Source organism: Natrix helvetica (assembly GCF_964273705.1).
Source record: "Natrix helvetica genome assembly, chromosome: 4".
NCBI lineage: Eukaryota > Metazoa > Chordata > Lepidosauria > Squamata > Natricidae > Natrix > Natrix helvetica.
Window position 1 is genome coordinate 119,173,251 of NC_138550.1, and position 22,684 is coordinate 119,195,934.

A 22,684-nucleotide genomic window follows, 5' to 3' on the forward strand; every position below is an offset into this window, starting at 1 on the left:
CAGAATATTTATAACTTATTTAAAATAAAGAAAATTGTTTCTACATTTCACAAGAAATTCTGACAGCAAATGGAAATAATCACATTTCGTATTTCTCCTTGCAGGGAAGTTATAGAAAAAAAGCCAGAGAAATTCAAAATTGAATGTTTAAATGATATTAAGAACTTATTTGGTCCGTGTGAACAGCCTTTTTATGCAGCTTTTGGGAACAGATCTAATGTAAGTTGCATCATCCTACAATGAATTTACCATTTGTTTCCTTCAGTGACGTGCGGTGAGATTTATGGCTGGTGAGGCACTGACACAGTGGTGGGTTTCAAATATTTTTAGACTTGTGGACTTCAACTCCCAGAATTCCACAGCCAGACATGCTCAGTTCTGATTTAAAACGACAGCATTTGTTTTTATCCTTTGCGAAATAAGTTTCCTTTTTTCTTTTTCTTCTCCCTTCCCCTCCTTCCTCCCTCTCTCCCTCCCTCCCCCTCTCCAAACACACACACACACACACACACACACACACACACACACACGCAGAAGTTGGATTGGACTCTCTCCTACCCCCTTTCCTCTCTCATTCACTCTCAAACAAACACACACACACACAAAAGTTGGATTGGATATCTTTTCCAGTGGCTTGAAAGCAGCTCCTCTGCCATCCCCTCTCCCCCATTCCCCTGCTGCCTTCCCCAAACACCTCCACCATTGCAAATGCAGCTTGTTGTCTGGGTGGGAAATGCCTGGAACGCAATAAAGCCCACCCACTCACCTCCTGCTGGCAGGCTGGGTTGAGAGGAGAGGCAGAGAAGCCAGAAGGGAGCCGATCTGAGCCTTCCAAAAGAAAGAGGCTGGGGGAAAGCGTGTGTGCTACAGCATGGCTCTTTGCCTGGCTTCCGTGGATGACTCTGCTTAACTGTTAAAAAAAGCCTCTAAAAAAGCGCCCTCTACTATGAGGCAAGAGAACTGCTGCCTCAACTACGTCAGGAATGTTTAGGCTTTTAACCCTTGCTTAACTCTGCTCGAGTGATCATAAAACACCTAAAGTCAGACTACAGGAGGCATGCAGTTCTCCTGCCTCGTAGTAGAGGGCGCTTTTTAGAGGCTTTTTTTAACAGTTAAGCAGAGTCATCCACGGTGAGGCAGCAACTAGCTTAGTTTTTTCCTTTTACATTTTTTTTTCTTTTCATGATGAAAGCAGTGAGGCTGTGCCTCATTTGCCTCACCTGACTGCACGTCACTGGTTTCCTTTTTTTTCTAAAGTATATGATTGAAATGAAATTATTGTTACAAGACAGTATGTTACAAGCCTATTATGGAAGGATCCATATAAATACCTAGCAAAATTGGGTAATTTCCATTCTGTATCCAGTGACTTGCCTCCATTCTACAAATAATAGAGAAAAAGTTCTCATTTAACAGCCATTGTTTAACAATTCTTTGAAATTACAGCGGTGTTGAAAAAACTGATTTATGACTTTTTGCACTTATGACTATCACAGCTTTCCATGGTCTTAACACTGTCATTTGAGACTTTCCCAATCAGCTTCTGACAAGAAAAGTCAATGGGAAAGCTAGCAGAATGTCACAAGTCTCAGTCAGATGGCTGTATTTGTTTGGGGATTGCTGTCAGGATGGCTGTTGCTAAGGGGGGCTTACTGTGATGTTTTGCTTAACAACTGCTTCATTTAATTTGAGTTGCCAGTCACAATTAGACTTATTAAGTGAAGACTACCCGTGAAGTTAATTTGGTCTTAATTTTACCATTAAATCTAAATTCTATAGCAATGAATTGCATTAATTCCCTATTTTTGAAACAGTCTTTTTAAAAAAGTATATAACAAACTCATATCCTGGATTCATTTCTGAAGACAAGGAGCATAAGTGTATTCTCAATTAGGTAAAATTATTCTTTGCTGTAAGTTAAGCTTAATGGAGCAAAAGATTTTTCTAAGCTAACAAATGCCATGCTTGAAAATATAATTCAACATCACAGTGAGTTCCTTAAGTATAATATTTCCTTCCAAAAATGTAATGGTATATGTCAGTGATGGCAAACCTTTTTTGGCTCGTGTGCTATAAGGGGGGGGAGTGCATGGGGGTCGTGCGTGGGTGTGCCGCACCCATAATGCAACGCACGACACCCCCCCCCCCAGTGCACATGCACACATGAGAGGCACTCCCCCCACATTTTTCCATGTTTTTTTGCCCTCCCCAGGCTCCAGAGGCTTTATAGAAGCCTGGGGAGGGCGAAAACAGCCTCCCCCACCTCCCTGGAGGCCCTCCGGAGGCTTCAGGGTCCTTCAGGAGGCTTCCCTGAAGCCTCTGGAGGACTAAAAAGGACCCTGGGGAGGGCGAAAAATGGCTTTTAAAAAGGCTGAATATGCGCGCGCTGGCCAGCTAACAGGGCAATGCCTCGTGTGCCCTGACAAATGGGTGGCACGTGTGTCATAGGTTCGCCATCCTGGGTATATGTAGTAAATTGAAACGAAAACAAGGCTATAGCTGGACAAAACCTAATCAAATGAGCTGAAGAATCTTCAGATATTTTAAATCTATAGTACTATATGGATTTTTTTTCCTGTTAAATAAATTTCCCTTTTGTCATGCTTATTTTATTTCAATCATTACATCTAGTTTCTCCACAATTGGTGGAGCTAGCAGTCAGAGTGGGCTAACTCCATCCAGCATCCAATGGGACTGAGTGTATAACTGTGAAGTCACACCCCTTGTGTAGCTCCTTCCAGCTTTCGACTCAGTCGATCCAGGACTGGACGTGTAGTTAACGATCCCCTCCAAAAATTGAGAAATTTATTAGATTTAATTTGGGTTTTTAGCTGAAATTCCTCCCTCTGCCAAATAAAAGTAAAATTTTCTAATCACATCCTTGCTTGGATTCAGGTCTTTAGCTGAAGGTTGCTTTCCCAGTCAACTCATTTTTTCAAGGCTGAGCAATAATATATAATCTATTGTCAGAAGATTAGGAAGGATAGAAATGTTAGAAGTTAATATCTATCCAGTATTTTCTGAGATGCACTTAGGAAGCTTTAATTTAATTATATAACTAACTTTTCTAAATTAATCAAAAATTTAGAACTATGTCAAAATTATTTGAGTGCCTATGTCATTGATAAATACATTGATAATTAATAAAATTGGCATCATCTCTATAGACTGACATACAATTAAGTTCTGTTTTGTCTGCAGGATGTCTATGCCTATATGCAAGTTGGAGTTCCAGCCTGCAGAATATTCACAGTTAACCCAAAGGGCGAACTTATCCAGGAACAAACAAAAGGAAACAAATCTTCGTAAGTATGGGATTTTTAAAATAGCTTGGGAAAGATTACAATATTGTGTGAAGTCATAGTTGTTATTACTTTAAAATGTGTAATTGTAAATTGACCAATAGTCAAAGAACTGCATTTCTTTAATGTAGCGCAAAAGGAAGGATTATAATTTTAATTTTCAAAAATTACAGACTAATTATACAGGTGGATTTTAAATATGATTTTAGAATTAAATATTATAATTATTACCTCCTTCCCATGGGAAAATGATTTTATTTTGAAAAATAAGATGATATTTTTAAAATCAGCCACTACAGGGAATTAAAGATTACAATTAAAGGAGAAGAACTCTTAAATTTGACCTCAATTAAAGAGTGAAGAAAATATTCTATCACTGAATATGTTGAAGGATATTTCTGAACAGTGGACCCAGAAGTTAATTTTAATAGTCTTTGCATCTGTTAGCTCCGTTCACGTTGCATAGCATAAATATTCTAACTTGAATGAATCTTCTAATGGTTCCTAAATTGGTTAATATTTCCTGGATTTCGAAGTCCCAGATTGGTGAAAATTAGGATATTGCCTACATCAGTGGTGGGCAACCTTTTTTTTCAACTGAGCCAAATCTCGCCAAAACCACGATTGAGATTTATTTGGAGAGCCGCATTTTTAAAACCGAAAATACATAGGATGGTACACTGTTTTTAGTTTCAATAAGTTTTTATTGAGAATATTCTGCATGCAAGTATCCACATAGGTCGGGAGGATACAAATAACACAACTAATAAAACAAAAACTTTAGAACGATATTATTTATCGATTAAATATTATTAAATTCCGTAAAATTTGCCTTACAATGTAGAGAAAATTACATCCTGACAATGACTGACAAAGTCACAACCACTAATGTGAACATTGGCCTTGCATTTCCTTGGATAGTTTGAGTAAGTCAGGTTTGTATGTTGTTGATTTTAATTTCATCTCTCTCTCCCACTTTCTTTTTTTCTTTTTCTCTCTCTCTCTCTCTCTGGCTCTTTGACTCTCTCTCCCTCCCTCCCTCTCTGTCTCCCTCTGTCATTTTCTCTGGGTGTCTATCTGTCTGTCTCTCTCTCTGTATCTCTCTCTCTCTCTCCTCCTTCCCCCATCTCTGTCACTCTCTGTGTGTGTGTCTGTCTGTCTCTCACTCTGTGTGTGTGTGTGTCTGTCTCTCCCTCTGTGTCTCTCCCCTCCCTTCCTCTCTCTGTCACTCTGTGTATGTGGGTGTGTCTGTCTCTCACTCATTCACTTAATCACTCACTCTGTGTGTGTCTCTCTCTCTGTCTGTCTATCTTTCTCTCCCTCCCTCCCCCTCTCTGTCTGTGTGTGTGTGTGTGTGTGTGTGTGTGTCTGCCAGTCTCTCTCTGATTCCCTCCCTCACTCCCTCTCTCTGTTCCTCTCTGTTTGTCTGTCTCATTCACACACACACACACACACACACACTGTGGTCACCTTGTTGAGTGTGTTTCAAATGTGATTGGAACACTCAACAAGGTGACCACAGTGTGTGTGTGTGTGTGTGTGTGAATGAGACAGACAGACAGACAGAGGAACAGAGAGAGGGAGTGAGGGAGGGAATCAGAGAGAGACTGACAGAGACGAATCAGAGACGTACTTTTAACTACCTGGCAGCGGCGTTTTGCCTTGGGGGGCTCCTCAGAACTTCCCAAGACTTCGGAGGGAAGTTTACAGCCCTCCCACGAAATGCCCGGGCGATTGACAACAAGTCTCCCAGGCTTTAATTTGCCGAGCTGTGCGCACGCGCCTGTTTTCCACGGCGTGGAGCAGCGGCGAGATTCTGGGCGGCGAGCGATGATTCCAGGGGCCATCCGGGAAGATGAGGAACGCAAGAGGGGACCCTGCCCCCCCACTGATGGCCCCCGGAATCATTGCTCGCCGCGCAGAATCTCGCCGCTGCTCCACGCCGTGGAAAACAGGCGCGCGCGTACAGCTCGGCAAATTACAGCCTGGGAGACTTGTTACTTGCAGAAGCTTCCCTCCGAAGCCCGAGAGGAGGGAGGGGTGCGGGCGCCCGGCATACAGAAGAGCCGCATTAAAATGTGTAAAGAGCCACATTTGGCTCGCGAGCCGCGGCTTGCCGACCACTGGCCTACATGACTTTGAACTAAAAGAGATGCTTTCACCAGTGAGAGAAAAGTTCAGATCAAAGACAAATTAGATTTAACCCTCTCCCTTTTTAATAGCTGAGGAAAGAAGGATTTTCTTGCTTCTGATGGCTCTGGTGTCTTGTTTTTTTCAGGGTTTTTATTCTCTCTGCCCACCACTTAGAATATTGCTTTCCCTTTAACTCATGTCAGAACTTTTTCAGATGTTTTCTCTAAATTCACAAGTACCTGTGATAAATTTGTATATGTCTGTGACCTATTTTGTGTTGGTTAAGAGAATGTTATGGTTGATAAAGCAAACCATTGGTTTGCTATGGGCATGGTTTTGCCAAAAACTGGAAATAATTGCTGGTTTTTAGCAAAACCATTGTAAAATATGGTCACATGATCATGTGATGCTGCAGATAGTGGCTGTATTACTGAGCACTTGAAGTTTGGTTACATGTCTGCAGGAGGAGGTCAGACTGTCAGAACTTTGAATCCACATCATAAGTATCCCCAAGATAAGCCTGTTGAACAGTCACTAAACGACTAATCATAAGTTGAGGACTAGCTATACCTACAGTGGAAGAATGGTTGGCTAGATAATGGAACTAGCAGATAAGGCAAAAGAAACTTGGTTAGAGAAAATCAACTACTATTTTTATTAGCAAATGGGCTAATATGGGCTTTTTGCTGACAAAAAGAAAAAAACAAATTTATGATTTTTGGATTTGGTGATTAGAAAGAGTAGACTATGGAAAGAAGGAAATTTTGTACCCTTAGAGAAAGATAAATATATATATGCATTTAAAATTTCTGTTAAGAAGATTGCAAGCACTTCTTTGCAACTTTTTCTGTTTTTGGTTTTTTCGATATATTTCTTTCCCTACTGTTCTTTTCTTTGCACTTTTTTTTCTTTTTCTGAGTTTTGTATGTTTTTACAATTGTAATTAAAATCTTCAAATATATATTCATGAATTTAGCATTTGTTAAGACTTGAATGTCACTATTAACCTTTGCATAAGTACAGTTAAACAGTGGGACATGCTTCTTTAGAGTAAGTATATGTAATATTGTGTTATAAGGATAATGCATTGTTTTTTCTAATTTATTTTGTATACAGGTATTACAGATTAAATGAACTTGTGGAACATTTGTTTCCACTAATTAATAAAGAACAGAGTTCTGCTTTTGTGTGCCCAGAATTCAGTTCCTTTTGCTACTGGAGAAAACTGCTTCCTGAAGTGAATATGGAAGATTTAGCTTAATAGCATTACTCACACAAACAGCTTCTTTCTGGAGAGGTCACTTACTGTTTTGGTACCATATGTCTTACTAAATGCAGGAAGAGCCATTCATTGATACAAACCAATGAAATGCAAAAACTATTTCCTTTCTTCTTTACTCAAGCCTACTGTTTTTTTTAAAAGATACTGGAAAAATAATCTTCTGAAATAGCAAATTTTCAAATGAAGGAAAATGGATGAATTTAGCTTTTCATCTTCAAGTGTACAGTATATGAAATACAAAAAAAAAGTGTGGAACTCGTAGAGCATTTCTGTTTGGTCTGCTATTCTGGATGGTAATCAAAATAGCATTTAAGGTGTTTTAGATGCAACAACTGAAAACATCATGCAGTTCTCTATGTGTGTCTTAAGAATGTAGTGGTTAATGGGTAAAGCTAGAATAATGAAATCAAAGTAAAAATGCTATTTTTAATTATGCATTTATGCAGGTTTGCCTTTAGCAGTCTGTTTAAACCCAACACAGTACGAGCTTTTTACTTGCAGCACTTTTTTCCTTTGGTAAACTACTACGTGAAATTGAAAGTCCACAGAATGATAAGAAGTTCTTTGCTGCAAAACAGGAGATTGTTGCTGTTTCCTAATTACATTTAGTTTACGTATGATGGAAAAGTTATTAGCAACATACACAGAAAATATTCAGGGATAAACTTGCTTTCTAAGTAAATGGCAATGCACATAGTCAATTTTTAAAACTGGGACAACTGTTTTGCTTTTCAGGACCTCTGAATCAGGGTTTATCCATTTGATAAAAAAAGGTGCAGGTCAGTGAATTATTTTGAAACAGCTATAAATGTCAGTTCTGATTAAATATTTTGTATTAGCTGCACAGTGATTCTAAAAAAATAATGAAAGTTCTGGATGAAGTAGCAGTTGTCTCACATTATTTCATTTGTTTTCCACTGCTGCACAATCTGTTAATGGAAATGTCTATAGATAATGCAGCAGATTTAGCAGGTTTTTACCCTTACGTCCTAGCAAAATAATTTTAAAGATTATCTTAAATTTTATCTCAGATTTTAAGAATGGATAGGCATAAATGCAGGCAACATTTGTGAATGGGTGTTTTTTTCTTGACACTGAAACATATGTAAATATATCAAAAGATAAGGTCAGCTATTGATTTGAGTTCATGTTGCAGTAGTGTGTAGAAAGAATGTTTCACAGTGTTAGGAAGAATGACCTATTTTCTATTGAATTTGTATAGAAAATATATCTGAAAAAATTTAGAAATTTCAAGGTCTGGCATTTTTTAGACTATTTTAAGTGTACAGATTCTTAACACCAATGAAATAAACAGTGTTTGGACTGCAATGTAGTACATTTGAAACAAATCTACATCCCAACCAATATTCTCTACGCTCAAAGTATACAATTTAGATTAGTCACTGCCAATTGTACTGTATCAAATTCATTAGTGTATTATGTCATTATGTTGATATTTGATAAAGCACTTTCTTGATTAAAATTTAGTAAAACAAAAAGAAAAAAATTCCATTAGCATCCTCAAAAGTTGTGATATTTGTTCTATACTGCAGTGTTATTTAGTTTGCATTTTAGTAATGCTTTATACTTTTATTTTGATAAATTGAATCCCTAACACCATGAAGTCATCTGGAGTTAATTTTTTTGTGATAAAGTGGTTGGAATTGAGAAACCCTATGGCTTATTTTTTGAATGTTGAGAATTTCCAAATTGCTTTTCAAGGAAGAATTCCATTACATACTTATATGCACTCAGAATTCTGTTGTTAAATTTGAAAAGTGCTTGAGTCATCCTGATCCAAACATTACTTTTCATTGCAACAAATATACAAGTCTTAACATGGTGATTGTTTATTATCTATTTAAATATTTCTGGATACTGTTATTGGATAATTATATATTAAGTTTGGATTTTGCTTCAGTAACTAGAGCTGGCCAGTGATGAACTTTGTCTCAGTATTCACTTTCTGATAGAGCTCATCTTTAATCTATTTCCTGGTAGCAAATACTGATAAGTTGGAAAACAATGCTTGTACTATTCCTGTTTTGGAGAGGTACATGTAAGCTAATTCTTTCTGTGAAAGAAATGGACATTTATGTTTGTTTACTATGTCAGTCTTTTTTTTCAAAATATGGTTACTTTTACTTTAGAAATATAATGAATAGCTGCACCAGTTAAATTATTTAATTGGAATAAATAAATACTGCAATCTAAATGAGCTGAAAATCTTGATCTGAATCTCTGCAGATGTTTTTAAAAAACATAAAACAGGACCCAAAATGTTGGTGTTATTTCTTTCTGTTCGAATTGTCCAGAAGACAGAATGTATTTCAGTAAAAAATGAATATATATTCTTTTTTAAAAAAAATGTTACTGTTAATATATTGGTTGAAAAATATATCTTCATTTGGAAAATTAATATTTCACTAAATTTCATGACTCAGAATTGGTTAACTCTAAATGTATTCAATTAGTATGATATATCATATATAGACTATTAGAATATGTAAAGTATTGCTAAGAGGTCTTAAAATGCCAAATACAATAAAAATACATGAAAACATATGTCTTTTCTCACCTTGCAACAAATAAAGTTGGTTTCGTAACCAGCAAAATTTTGAAACTTTAAAAACAAGCTCTACACTTGAACAGATTGCGAGAAAGAAGAAAACTCTTGAAACATTGTTAACTGTGGTTGGATTTTTCCTTTGATATAACTTTGTTTACTTATTAATCAAAAAACATTCCAGAACAGTGATTTTTGGTACAAACTGGATGTATTTGGAAAAATGTCATATCATATTGTTTAATAAAGTTTATAGTAAAATTACACCTGTGTCTGTTTCCATAGAAATGTTTATAGCATAATAAATATTTATAGATATTATGAGAATTAAAATTTAATTCTAAATGCAGGAGGAAGAACTCTATAGTACCATGTATTTTGGACAGGACAAGAGAATGAAAAATGAGTGTGTTAAAACCCAATTTCATGTTAATGTTGTTCTGCTGAAGAACCAAATAAGAACAATACAGCTACTGCCATTGTATAAAAATAGTTCACATTCTAGTGGTTGCACTTATGGCTGGGTGCTGTACTCTGTAGCCTATGTAGTTATTTGGCAGTTATAGTAGCATTATCAAATTTGTCAGTGCAATGGAAATAGAAACACTGGAAACTCAGGATAAATTAAAGTAATATAATCCTTTGACCATAAAACTACTGGAAGAAGGCGTTGGGCGAGGAGTACTGAGAAGAATCAGTATGGTGCATACTCAGGATATAAAATAGAATATAAGAACTAGAAATTGGAACAAAAATACTCCACTATTTCTACTGTTCTCCCACTTGGAATGTCTTATTGCATGTGCGATAAATATTTAGAATGTTTTGGCTAACCAAGAAATGAGTCCAACAAGGATCAGTAAGAATTCAGCTATTATATGCAAATGTTTGAAAACTATGATGAAAACAATATAAAGTGATTTGCCTTTGACATTTCCTAGAAATATGGAGTGTGAACTGCATAAATCCCCTATAATATGAAGATAAACTCAAAGATGAAGCCAGTAAATGGATAAAAAATGTGAAGTGACTGAACTGGACAAAGGTAGATGGTGAAAAGGAGATGGCAACTATTTCTTCATTAAAGTATATTGTCTAACCAGCAGCAAATTTCCAGTTGAAAATACACACTTGATGCCATTAAATACTTAAACATTGTTCTACTTTTGAGTACACTCATTGTAAAAGAAGAACTGAACAACCGTATGCAAAATGAAGACAAGATAAAATGGATATGTATCCATTTTTCTGAAATAGCTTATATAATTTGAAAACATGCAAAACCAAATTTGAAAATGACATATAGTATGTGGGGAATAACAATATATCAGGCATGAAAGACCAAGTCCACACATGAAGGTTCAATTAAACTGATTAGTGCAAAAAGCCAGTGCACAGGAATCTTGTCAACTAAGGGTTGACACCTGTTTAGTTAGATAAGGGTCAACAGCATTTAGGGGGAGCGGGGTGGACTTTTCTTGTGGCTATCTAGAGTTTCTAGGCTAATTGCCCTTTTCACTCCATCCCAGGTTCTGCCATCCCTTCTACAGGATGTGTATAGGCCCTGCTATTGAAAGCAATGATAAATTAGCAGCCTGGACAAACAATATATTTTGAGTTTTATTCAACTAGTCCTAAAATGCTTGAAATATAATATTGTTTCTAAATGTTGTAATTCCCAGAAGAGGATTTTTTCTAATTCTAAAAGCTGCTTGTTGCTTTCAAATGTTAAAGCAGCTGTTCACAATGATTAATTGTAATACAAATATTTCTAAAATATATAGCACTGTGGCCCTCTTCGGCCCTTATGATTATCTCACAGCATTGTGTTATTTTTCAATATATCTGAATAGATTAATTTATTTATTTTTAGAAATTAAAATTACCAGCTTTGCATTCAAGTAGATCCAGGTGAAATGGTAAAACAGAAAGCTATAAACTTATTGATTATGGGGTGGGGATAATTTTGCTTCATTTGAGTGAACTGCAACAAATGAACAATTTCATACTTACATGTTTTCATAAAATTCTGAAGAAAATAATGCTTCTAGTTTGAGATAGAAAACATTTTTCTACATATGTATCAGTTTAAAAATGAGCTCATGTTTCAGGAGGAAGTTTGCTTTATGTTGCTTAGGAACAATCCTTCAGGGATGGCTCATGGAACAATGAAAGACAACTATTTCTGTGACCTCAAGACAGAAGATTAATGAGAAATACTTAATAAATCTAGCTCTTATGCATCATTTGTAACTTACGAAGTAGAAGAAAAGTGTTATTTGGCAGGCTGCTATTACCATAGTCTGCTCTAAAAGTAATTCATATGAATGAATAATACAGTTTAGTGTTCTCTTGTGAACTTGTAAATTACTAAAACATTAAATAAAGAAGTTCTGGAACAAATAAAACATTGTTATAATAATTGTAGAAGCTGGTGCAAATATTGGATATGTGGTTTTTTTAAAAATGGATTCAGATAATGTAGAATTGGTAGAAAATTGACAGAAGGAAATGAGAATTTTGAAAAAATTAAAACAATTCCGTAGAAAATAAGAGTATTATAGAGATGATAAAGCTATGAATTAATTTTATTCTTTCTTGTGTTACACACACTAGATATAGGCAATAAACATGTAAGATTCAAAATTGTGTTGTTTTATTTAATGTTGTGTGTTAAATAAGGCACAATTGACCAGAGTCAGGCAAGCTAGTAAGCCATTTGCCATGACTTATAATGGCGATTTTCACATTACAAAGTTATAAACTATAATTTGCAAATTGTATGACTTATGAAGTCATGCATGCCAACGTCTCAATTCTAGTCTCGCATGAGGGACAATAAGACTCATTGCATAGTTGTTGCAATGATCTCAACAGCTTAAAATGGGTGTAAGCTGAATTTTAAAAGCCATCTGGAAGTATTCTATTCATTTTCTGACAAAATACATTTAAAAAGAGATAAGAGGTAGAAAAAAGGACAGCCTTGTGCAGTTCTAGCTCTTACAGTGTTCAGCATTGGGCTATAGACCATCTCAAATTACTCAAGATGAAGTGGTCCTTGGAACAAAAATGAAGTTCCCATCCTTGAATGATCTCGAATGAATGATCCTTGAATGATCTCAAATGAGCCTTCAAGCAACAGAATGCTCATAAATTTTAATATGCAAATGACCAAACCTTCATGAGACTTCAGGTGCATACATAAAGATTTCATGAAACGTGGCTATCATTCAAAATCTCAACCGCTTTTAATTTTGGAAGATAGTGATGGGTGCTCCTTCACTAGATTTTCAGATTTTGTGAGATAATCAAGTGCCATGACATCTGTTTGGGAATGAAATACCTTTTAAATCACATGCAAAGTATCCCTGTGATCAATATTACTAGTGTGAACTCCCTATAGCTAAAGGAAGCTAATAAAAAGAATGCATGAGTTGATTGAGACAATAAAAAGATATCAAATATATTGTATATAGAAATCTGAATAAAGTCCCATTATATTATCATCACAGCTCTCTCAGATATTCACAATTATTGTAAAACATATATTTTGACCATTTTATAATGCAACCATAGCTTGTCTTGGTATGCATATTTCTTTTCTTACATTCAGTTGTGTCCAGTTCTCAGAGACTGCCTGGACAAGTCCCTGCAGTTTTCTTGATAAGATTTTTCAAAAGTGGTTTGCCACTTCCTCTTTCCTAGGATTGAGAGAAAGTGACTGGCCCAAGGTCATCCAGCTGGTTTTGTCTCTAAGGTAGGACTAGAACTCATGGTCTTCTGGTTTCTAGCCAGATGCCTTAATTACTACACCAAATTAGGTATATACATAAATAACCATACTCTATAAATAAAAGGCAAATAGGAGAAGAAACATAGATAAGAGCAGCACTTAAGCCAAATTATCAAAATATAGAAAAATGGAAAAAGCAACATTAACACTTTCCAATTCATTCATTATTTCTTCAGGTTCAATTTCTAGATATTTAATTCAGGTTTTATTTTCTGCTCAAGTCTGAGAAATTTCAGGGTACAGAAATACTCCGCTGAATGTAGAATATATTTCATCAGAGTCTGCATAGGCTAGCTTGCCCCCAGTAACTACAACGCCTACTTCTGCACCTGTTTTGAGATGGAGAACAAGTTGAAAAGCCCCAGTTCCACCACAAATCCGTTTCCCTGATCTTGGCTTGCGATGTTCAGGTTGGTCTTTCTTATAGCCAGCTGTGTGAAGCTGAGCAACACTTGAATTGGAGACTGACAGCATTGCTTCAATATATTCACCTCTCTCAGGAACTACAACAGCTGTGATTAGGTAACGACCTTCATATGGAGATGTAAAGACACCTGCAAAAAAGATGTATCAGTAAATAACACATACCCTCTAATTCTTACAACAGGACAAGTGCATATTTATTTGAGGGTTTTTTTTTCCAGACGAAGAGATGAAACTACAGTTTTTCTGTGAAAGCTTTCTATTTTATTAGAATTAGTAAAGCAGAATTCTCCACAGAATAGTTAGGGTTTGTTTATTTGTCTGTCTGTCTGTCTGTCTGTCTGTCTGTATTTATTTATTTATTTATTTATTTATTTATTTATTTATTTATTTATTTATTATTCATTGTCTCTCTCACAGAAATGACTGGGCGGCATGCAACAGTCCAATAAAAGAGTAGATATATAAAACAATCATGACTTAAAACATGATATAATTATTATTAAAACAACACTAAAAACTCTAAAAGAAGAACTAAGAATAACAAAATAATAAAATGGAGGGATGTTAAAAATGATGAGCCATCTCACAAGTTCATCCGTCCCCTGGTGTCCCCACACCTGTTGACATAATCGGGTCTTGAGAGACCTTCCAAGGGATGGTGAGGCTGACCTCAACTCTGAGGTGAAAAGATTCCATGATGCAGGCACTAAAAAGTCGCTCTTGCCTAGAGCTCATGAAATGTAACTCCTTAGATGACAGAATCTGTTGCACGACGGGATGGGCAGATAAAATTGGGAATTTAAAAAACTGGTCTCTCAAAAACTGATCTCATGCTATTTAAATCTTTAAAATACCAGACCCAGGCACAAATGCAGCTTGCACAGCAGAGGTATAACAATGCAATCTACCAGAAATTCACATAACCTCTCACATCAGCCGCCCACTTTAAGGGTAGCCCCATGTGCAACACATTGCAACTGTCAAACTGAGAGTTGACTTGGCATGAATGATTGTGAGTAGGACCCCTTAATCCAGGATATATATGCCTGATGTACAATACAAAAGTGCAAGTGCCCTCTTAACCATGATAGCCACCTGTTTCGTGAGCAGGAATTGTGAGTCCAGAATCCTCCTGATTGCACACAGGTTATATTTGGGGCAATGTGATTCCATCCAGCATCAGATATGATCTAATCTTAAAACCGGACTGTCCCCCAAACCAAAGCCATTCAGTCTTGTCAGGATTCAGTTAAAGTCTGTTGTTCACCACTCAGACTCTGAATGGACAGGTCTCACATACAGTGTCCTGCAGAGCGGCACCTCTGAAAGTTGAAAGATGATGTGCACTGATGATGTTACCTAGTTTAGCTAACGAAATGCTAATGCAAGAAAATAACCAAGCTCAGAGAGCACCAAGGACCCTTCCTTAGAGATGCAGGGTGGAAAAAAGTCACCCACATACTAAACAGAACCACAAGTCCTGAATACTTCAGAACTGGTCATTCTGGCTACTCCAGAATTTAACATTATAACCTTGACTAAGTTTACAGGATTTATAGGCTCTAAATCAGAGGTGGGTTGGAAATCCCTGTGCTACCGGTTCGCTTGTGCTCGCGCGCATGTGTAGAAGTGTCCGGGTGGGTGGGTGGAGCCTCCCGCCACCACCACTACTGGTTCGCCCGATCCAGGCCGAACCAGGAGTAACCCACCTCTGCTCTAAATTAACTTGATTTGCTTATGGTTTAAACAATTTAAGCCAATGAAACAATACCGTAAGTGTCAATCTGATGAGGCAAAAAGAAATCTCCAAACTGCATTGTTTCTCATACTTCATTCAAATGAACTGGTTTAAATCAAGCTATTTCTGCATTACTTGCTTGTGTTATACTATATAAACTGCAGACAGAAATAGAAAATATACAGCTTGAAGAAACTGAAGCAGTTGAAAGTCTGTACAATAACTGATTGCATTTTAATAGCACAAATAAAATGAGAACAGAAAATACAGAAAGCTATTTCCCCCTACCCCCAGGAAATATTTTTGCAAACCTGCCCAAGGTCTGCTACTGATCTTTTCCATGGAGCAAAGTTACATCAATTTATGGAATAGCTACACCGCCCTACCCTTCAATCTGTACCAGCCATTTGCAACAGAATAAATTCTGTGTGTAAGGATATAAAAAACTGTGGTCAGAGCAGATAATGAGATGGTTTTCAGAGTCAACTAACAAGGAAACCAAGTCAGATTCAGGCTGCAACTAGACTGCCTTGTTACTTTCTATTTTGAGTAGCATTCAGAAAGGTGGGAAAATATGAAGTATCAGAAAATTAAATGTGAATCTTTAATCTGAGTAATTGAAGTCTGCTGTTGTAATTTATTAACATTCTCAAGCAAATTTCAAGTTATAGCCCCACCTTGCACCTTACCTGTGTTAGGGTTATAATAATTGCCATCATTTACAAGGACTTTGTTAAAACGTATCACACCCACATCTTCAGGGAAAGGCTTCTTTGTAAGGCCAGCAGAGAAAGACACCAAAGAAGTAAAAGCTCCTACTAAATTGGAGAAAAAATATATAATTTAAGTATAACTTTATTGTCATTGTGCTTAAATACAATGAAATTGGTTTAAGTGTGTTTCATTGTATTTAAATGTGTTTAAGACAAATATTAATATGGTCAAAATATTGTCTGGTATTAAAATATTAATACTATACAAACAGTGCTGAATTTATTTATTTATTTATGACTCCTATATCTATTTTTCTCCTTAAATTAGAAAGTCCATAACTATATGAAACTTGAGTACTAGAGTACTTTCAAGATATTGCTTTTATGTTTCTCTACCTTTTAAAAATCCTACTCACCATTTTTTGCATGCTTAAACTTTCATTCACTATTTTATCCATGTGCAAAATATATGACATACATATTTTACCTACACAAAAAAATCACATTTCATTTTTTTCATTCATTATTTCTTAAGCCACTGTGCCATATATCCATTTTTAGCATTACTCACTGAACTACAGGATAAAAAAGAAAATTGCAAACTTTCTTTGTAAACAAAAAGAAAGCAATAAATGGGTATTTATTTTTCTCTCTACTTGCTTCCATTATCCTTAAGTACAGTATGAGATCATTTAATATTTTGAAATTATGTTAAGAGATGTATTTTCTGAACAAGATTTCATCAGATAAGATTTCTAGAAATAATATTTATGGTATGAATTGTTTCAAATTATCAGCAAATATAATGTGGAAATTAGCTTCAAGAAATTAAGAGAAGCAATAGCATTACCTTGTGGAGATGGAGATTTGGGTGGTTTTGGATAACCTGTAAGAACATATATGGAAAAAAAATATTTTAAAAATAATTATTCTCATCTCTCTGTCTCTTTTTACTAGTGCAGCCTTCAAATAATTTTGTGGAGTGGTCTTTTCAAACTCAGTGATTTGAGAACTGCTATCTGAAATGAAGATTGAGAACTTCTATCTGAAATGAAGAATTTGGATAGTGTAACAAGAACTTTTCCTTTTGCTCTAGAGCAGAGATGTCCAATCTTGACAACTTGTGGACTTCAACTCCACCCAGCCATTAAAGTTGCCAAGCTTGGATATTCTTGCTCTAAAGTGATTTCTAAGAGAAGACATGGGTGGAGACAGACTAAGAAAAGTTACATTGTTTCTCAGCAAAACAACAATTAAGGATAGAGTTAGCAGCTACTATCTTAACACCTCCCACTATAAATTCCAAGAGAAACAGATGCTGAACTGTTGGAGAACTTTCCAAAGAGGGGTTGACTTCGGAGCACTGAGTTTCAAGTCTGGTCATTTTGTTAAGGAATTTGGATAATAATATTTGATATTCTGTGAAAGCTAGTTAAACTTAGCATTAAACTCTGCAAAAAAAGTCATTTATGCAATTGATTCCTTTGCAGGTTTCAGTCGTGAATGGAAAAATAAATAAATTATAAAACATTAATATCATAATTAGAGACCCGTATTTATCCTGAACTAGCAGCGGTTAATAGCAGATTGTGCTGAAATCACGCAGCGCTTCTCTTTCTTACTGTTGATTAACCCCAAGTAACCATCCCTTTTGACGTACCCAAAGAATTAACTTCCTTCTTAATGGATTTATACAAGCTCCTAAGTGGTATTTCAAAAACCTTAATAATGTTTAGTCCCACATTCTCTGTATTCCATTTGCATCTATGATCCATTCTAACAATGGACTACTACTTCTCTGATAGTGAACTTAGCAGTTAAAGCTCACAGAACTAGGATCCCAAATAATCACTGGAAAACTAAAGGGAGGATATAATTGCCCTTAAGGATCTTGAGATTTTCATATATATTCAAAGGCAAATTCTTTAAAATAATAAGATAAATTTATCTAAAATATCATAATGAGGACTGAGCTATGGAATGCTAACAATAATTTGATATATATCAAAATAAAAAAGAATGCAAAGCGAGCTGGCTGAAAACCTGAGTAAAAGGACTTATACTAGGAAGTGCTCTTCCTCTCTCCCTCTCTCTCCCTCTCTCTCTCTCTCTCTCTCTCTCTCTCTCTCTCACACACACACACACACACACACACACACCATATCAAATATGGCTTCCCATTTAAAATCTTCTTAATGATGATATTGTTCATATTTACCTATGCCTAATCAACACTGATGACATTCAATGCAGATTTTTTCCCCCGTATAGTATCTGAACACCAAATTACAATGAGCATTAACTTGATTTCATCAGTGACTTAAAAGAACTAATCACAGTTAAAAATGCTGATTTGCTCACCTGGTGCCCCTGCATATCCTTCAGATATAAGCATATTATTCTGGCCGTCCTTCCCATTTATTCTTTTCGGCAGTCCTTTTCTTGACCTTAGAAGAGTACCAGGAGGGCCTGCCTGTCCAGCTTCCATCAATAACCCAGTAGATCCAGGCAAAGAAGAGAACCCTGGTTTTGATGGCTCCATCGGGATTCTGGAATCTGATGACTGAAGAGGTATTCCTTGCAATGGGGGCTGTATAATTATTTGTGGACGCAATGGTTGCAGAGGTATTCTTAATTCTGGAATTTGTACAGGTGTTTGGGGTCGGGAGGGTTGCAGATGCACTTCTGTTTGTGACTGTACAGGAATCCTTGGCTGTGATGGTGCTGGAAATTTGCCTGGCTGAGATGACTGTAATGGTTTTGTTGGATCTGAATGTGGCTGAGGAATTTCTCCTTGTTCTTTCTCCCATTCCTTTGCTAACAGCACTGATGGTTTTTCATCTAAAGATATATAGAGAATAGAAAATCCTCCAGTTAGATACAATAATATATCAGAATTAACATATTTATGACATCTGTAACATTAAAATTATAACACCGAAGTACAAGGCTGATGATCATATGAATTATAATGAAAGGATCACATCAAGCAACCAATGAACCATAGTTATTAAGGGAGAGACCTAAATTCTTTTCAAAAGAGAAATCAGATATAAGTAGTCCTCGGCTTATGATGACAACTGGGGGCAGAATTTACATCAGTAGGTGATACACTTGTAAAGCAAGATGACACATGTCTACACCAACAGCAATTCTGGCAGTCTTGGTTGCCATCATAATCCCAGGACCATGCTCGTCTTTATGCAAGGACACTCCATGACCATGATGTGAGAGAAGGCAGGAGTCCCAGACAAACAGTCTTGTGGGTGAGAGCTAAGGGCAGATGGCAAGGAATGTGAGTGGGCAGATGGATGCCAAGGACACATGCTAGTGAGTTGGTGGATGCTAGTGAGTGGAGGTGAATGGGTGCATGGTAGGAGTGCAGGTGTAGGAAATCTGTCAATCACAAGATCATCCACATGCTTTACAGCTGGTGCACATTTTCACTTGCAATAAAGTTAATATTGTACTATATGGAAATAAAATCATAAATGGTAGTCACATGCTTTTTCACTTAACTATGTCACTTTACTTAATGACTAAAGTAGAAGTAAGGTTGCAAGTCCAGTTGTGATCATGTGAATTATTGTGCTGAGCAAGACCTATACCAGTGATAGCAAACCTTTTTTGGCTCACGTGCCATAAGCGGGGGGAGCGCAGGGAGGTCGTGCACGAGCGTGTCACACCCATAATGCAATGTGTGACTCCCCTCCCAGTGCGCATGCGCGCATGACAGGCGCTCCGCCCCCCATTCTGGTTTGTCCGTTGGGCCGTTTTTAGTCCTCCGGAGCCTTCAAGGAAGCCTCTGGAAGGCCCCTGAAGGTTCTGGAGGGCTTAAACTGGCCCTACAAGCAAACCGGAAGTCCGTTCCCGAACTTCCGGTTTACCCATAGGGCTGTTTTTTTGCGCTCCGGAGGCTTCAGGGAAGCTCCTGAAGCCTACGGAGGGCCTCTGGGGGGGGGGCGAGGGGGCTGTTTTCACCCTCCCCAGGCTCCTATAAAGCTTCTGGAGCCTGGGGAGGGTGAAAAATGTCTTTAAAAAAGGCTGAACTCAGGTGGCCAGCACGCGCATGCAGGCTGGCCATCTGACAGGGCAATGCCTTGCATGCCCTGACAAATGACTCCACGTGTGCCATAGGTTCGCCATCCTGGACCTATACACTGTCCAAATGCTAACAGAAAAGTATCTTTAGCAGAATAGTTCCTGAACTTGCCTTACAATCATCCATCAAATCTTCTCTGAGGACTGGAGGAACCTTCCTAAATAGCATTTGGGTAATGACCAAAAGTTCAGAAAGGGTATGAGCGAGCAGGTCTACTGGATCAGAGTGGCAAAATTAACACTAGATGGCAGAAATTAGTTAGTTTCTGTGTCTCTTTGCTGCCATCTATTGATCATCCAAATTTTGACAGCCCAAATCTTGTAGTTCCACAAAGAATGAAGATGTATTAATTATTAAGGCAACATATAGTTATAAATTATTTCCTCTTTAAATTACTGTTTGTCCTGCCTCCATTTAAATGATTTTTAAAAGGAAGAGACCTCAAGGAAAATTGTATAGATCTGTGCCTCTATTCTGTCTCTCTCACATATTTTTATTTGATTATATTTGCACCGAACTTTTAAGTAGTAGTCCTAAAGATCCTCTAAGTTGTTCCAATCTTCACTATATATTTCCACTGTACACTTTGAAAGAGATACAAATTTAAAACTGTACGTGCCTCTTTTGTGTTGGAAGTTATGATTGGAAATGAGTTCTTATTTGTCTAATATAAGAAATGGATAGATATGGGATGAGTTGCTATTAAATGTGCCAAGAAAAACAATCCATCCATGTTACTTTCACATCTGATGGAAGGAATGATGTAATTCATAGCTGTGTACAAGAACAAGAGGTCAAGTCCTGCTTCCCCCAGTACCGTTTCTGAAAAGAAATGTAAGACTTATTGAAGTAGGGAGAAAAACCTCCCAGGGTCTAGAACAAAAGAGAGATGCATGTTACTGGTAAGAGGATGGAAAGAAAAGACACACGTGATGCCAGAAAGGAAACTAAAGAAAACTGATTTCTTTTTAAGTGATAAAAATATATAATCCTGGAGGTCAATGTACTTTTTAACATTATTCATTTTTAGCCCTCTATTATTATTTTATAAGTAACCCAAGATGCAAACATGCATTACATTTCTTCCTCCTCCTATTTTCCCCTTAACAACAACAACCCTATGAGGTTGGCTAACGGAGAGTGACTGGCCCAAAGTTACCCAGATTTCCATTTTGCTTTTTTACTTAGCATGTATGTTATGTTCTCTGGTTTGTATTAAATCCTTTTTATGAATTTTTGAAATATATTTTCTTTAGCAAGGGAGAAATATGGAAATAAGTAAAAGGAACTGCATATTCTTCTGTTCCAAGGATAATGACAAAACACCATGAATCAGGTTCTCTGGTCAGTAATAACAAGTCTTACCAAATAAACACAAATATGCAGAAATGTAAACATCAAATATTATATTTAGAGATTAAATTTAAAGATATATTTACCTCTCCAGCAAAGATTGCTACTATCAAACAACATTGAAAAACAGACAGGTATATTATACACCCATCCATGTGATAACACTGCACTAAATGCTATTTTGGCCTTTTGGTTGGCTGATATCACACAAAGCTCCATTGAAAGGCCAAATGGTAAAGCAGTCACCATTTGTAGACAAAAAATAGTTAATAATCTAAACAGGCCAAAACTTATTTCAATCCATATTCATATCAACCTCATTCTTGTGTGGTGTTAAACGGTCTATAAACAAGCACACATCTCCATGTAAAACTAGAAAGGTAAGCAGTACTTATATGCAAAATGCTTTGTTTTTACTGATAAGTTAATAATTGTCATCCTTTGCCAATTAATGCAAAATAACATTGGCTAAACAGTTAGCAATTCTATTTATACAAAGTATAGAAAAGCCTGATTTGTGAACGCAATTCTGAAATAAAACTTATCAACTATCATGATATGCTATCGCATAAAGTGACTGATAATTTAAATGCAAGGTATTTGTTAGGAACTGGAAACTGAAATAATTCAATAAATCATACTTAAGTATCTGTAAATGTACTGTGTGAACACAGCTTGTATACAAGCTCTGATACAGATTCTTACTGACAGAAATAAATATTGAGCTGCACTTGTTTTCCTAGGCAGGGAATTTATATTTATAGAGCTGTTTTGTATATTTGTCTGCAATGGGAGCGATGGGAGATATTTAACTACATCTATATTCTATATTTCTAATATTGTTTAGTTGAAAGCTGACATTATTTAATCCTTTTCTTCTGATATGTTGAACATGAGTTTCCATGTACAAAATAGGCATCTATGGTATTGTGAATCCTTCCCATTAATTAATCCTATTTTAGTGGTTTGCCTAGCACTTTTGACCAGATATTCCATTTTCATGGAAAATAAATTTGCTCTCAATCTACATGTTCACATTTTGAGCAGATTTTGTCATTTTAAGGATGCTCTCCATAATAGCTGAATCATCTTTATGTGACCAAGCATCTCACTACCTTAAATGGAAGTGTTGATTAAGCAACCAAATAAGGCTTTGGTTCATGTTTCATACATACAGTCTATTCAACAATATTCATTAAGCTGTCAACATATATTTGAGTTGAGTCATTTAAAATGTCCTTGGCTCCATTGTGCTTGAAGTAAATAAAATAAACTA

General features: G+C 36.4%; 2 protein-coding genes across 4 annotated transcripts in view; one reads left to right on the forward strand and one right to left on the reverse strand.

Moving 5' to 3' along the window:
- Positions 1–9,547, forward strand: part of LPIN2 (lipin 2) — a 38,294-nt gene extending 28,747 nt beyond the window's left edge. The window contains exons 18-20 of one of the 2 annotated variants that reach the window (XM_081950142.1): positions 105–219; positions 3,202–3,305; positions 6,552–9,547. In XM_081950142.1, the coding sequence (XP_081806268.1) occupies positions 105–219; positions 3,202–3,305; positions 6,552–6,696 (364 nt within the window). In that variant the 3' untranslated portion in view covers positions 6,697–9,547. Of the gene's footprint in view, positions 1–104; positions 220–3,201; positions 3,306–4,146; positions 4,416–6,551 lie in introns of those variants that run through there. The other variant, XM_081950143.1, reaches the window with a different exon arrangement.
- Positions 9,548–9,682: 135 nt separating this feature from the next.
- Positions 9,683–22,684, reverse strand: part of EMILIN2 (elastin microfibril interfacer 2) — a 33,963-nt gene continuing 20,961 nt past the window's right edge. The window contains exons 5-8 of one of the 2 annotated variants that reach the window (XM_081950140.1): positions 18,315–18,794; positions 16,804–16,839; positions 15,930–16,055; positions 9,683–13,630 (exon numbers count right to left, since the gene is read on the reverse strand). In XM_081950140.1, coding sequence (XP_081806266.1) covers positions 13,293–13,630; positions 15,930–16,055; positions 16,804–16,839; positions 18,315–18,794 — 980 coding nt within the window. In that variant the 3' untranslated portion in view covers positions 9,683–13,292. Of the gene's footprint in view, positions 13,631–15,929; positions 16,059–16,803; positions 16,840–18,314; positions 18,795–22,684 lie in introns of both variants that reach the window. The other variant, XM_081950139.1, reaches the window with a different exon arrangement.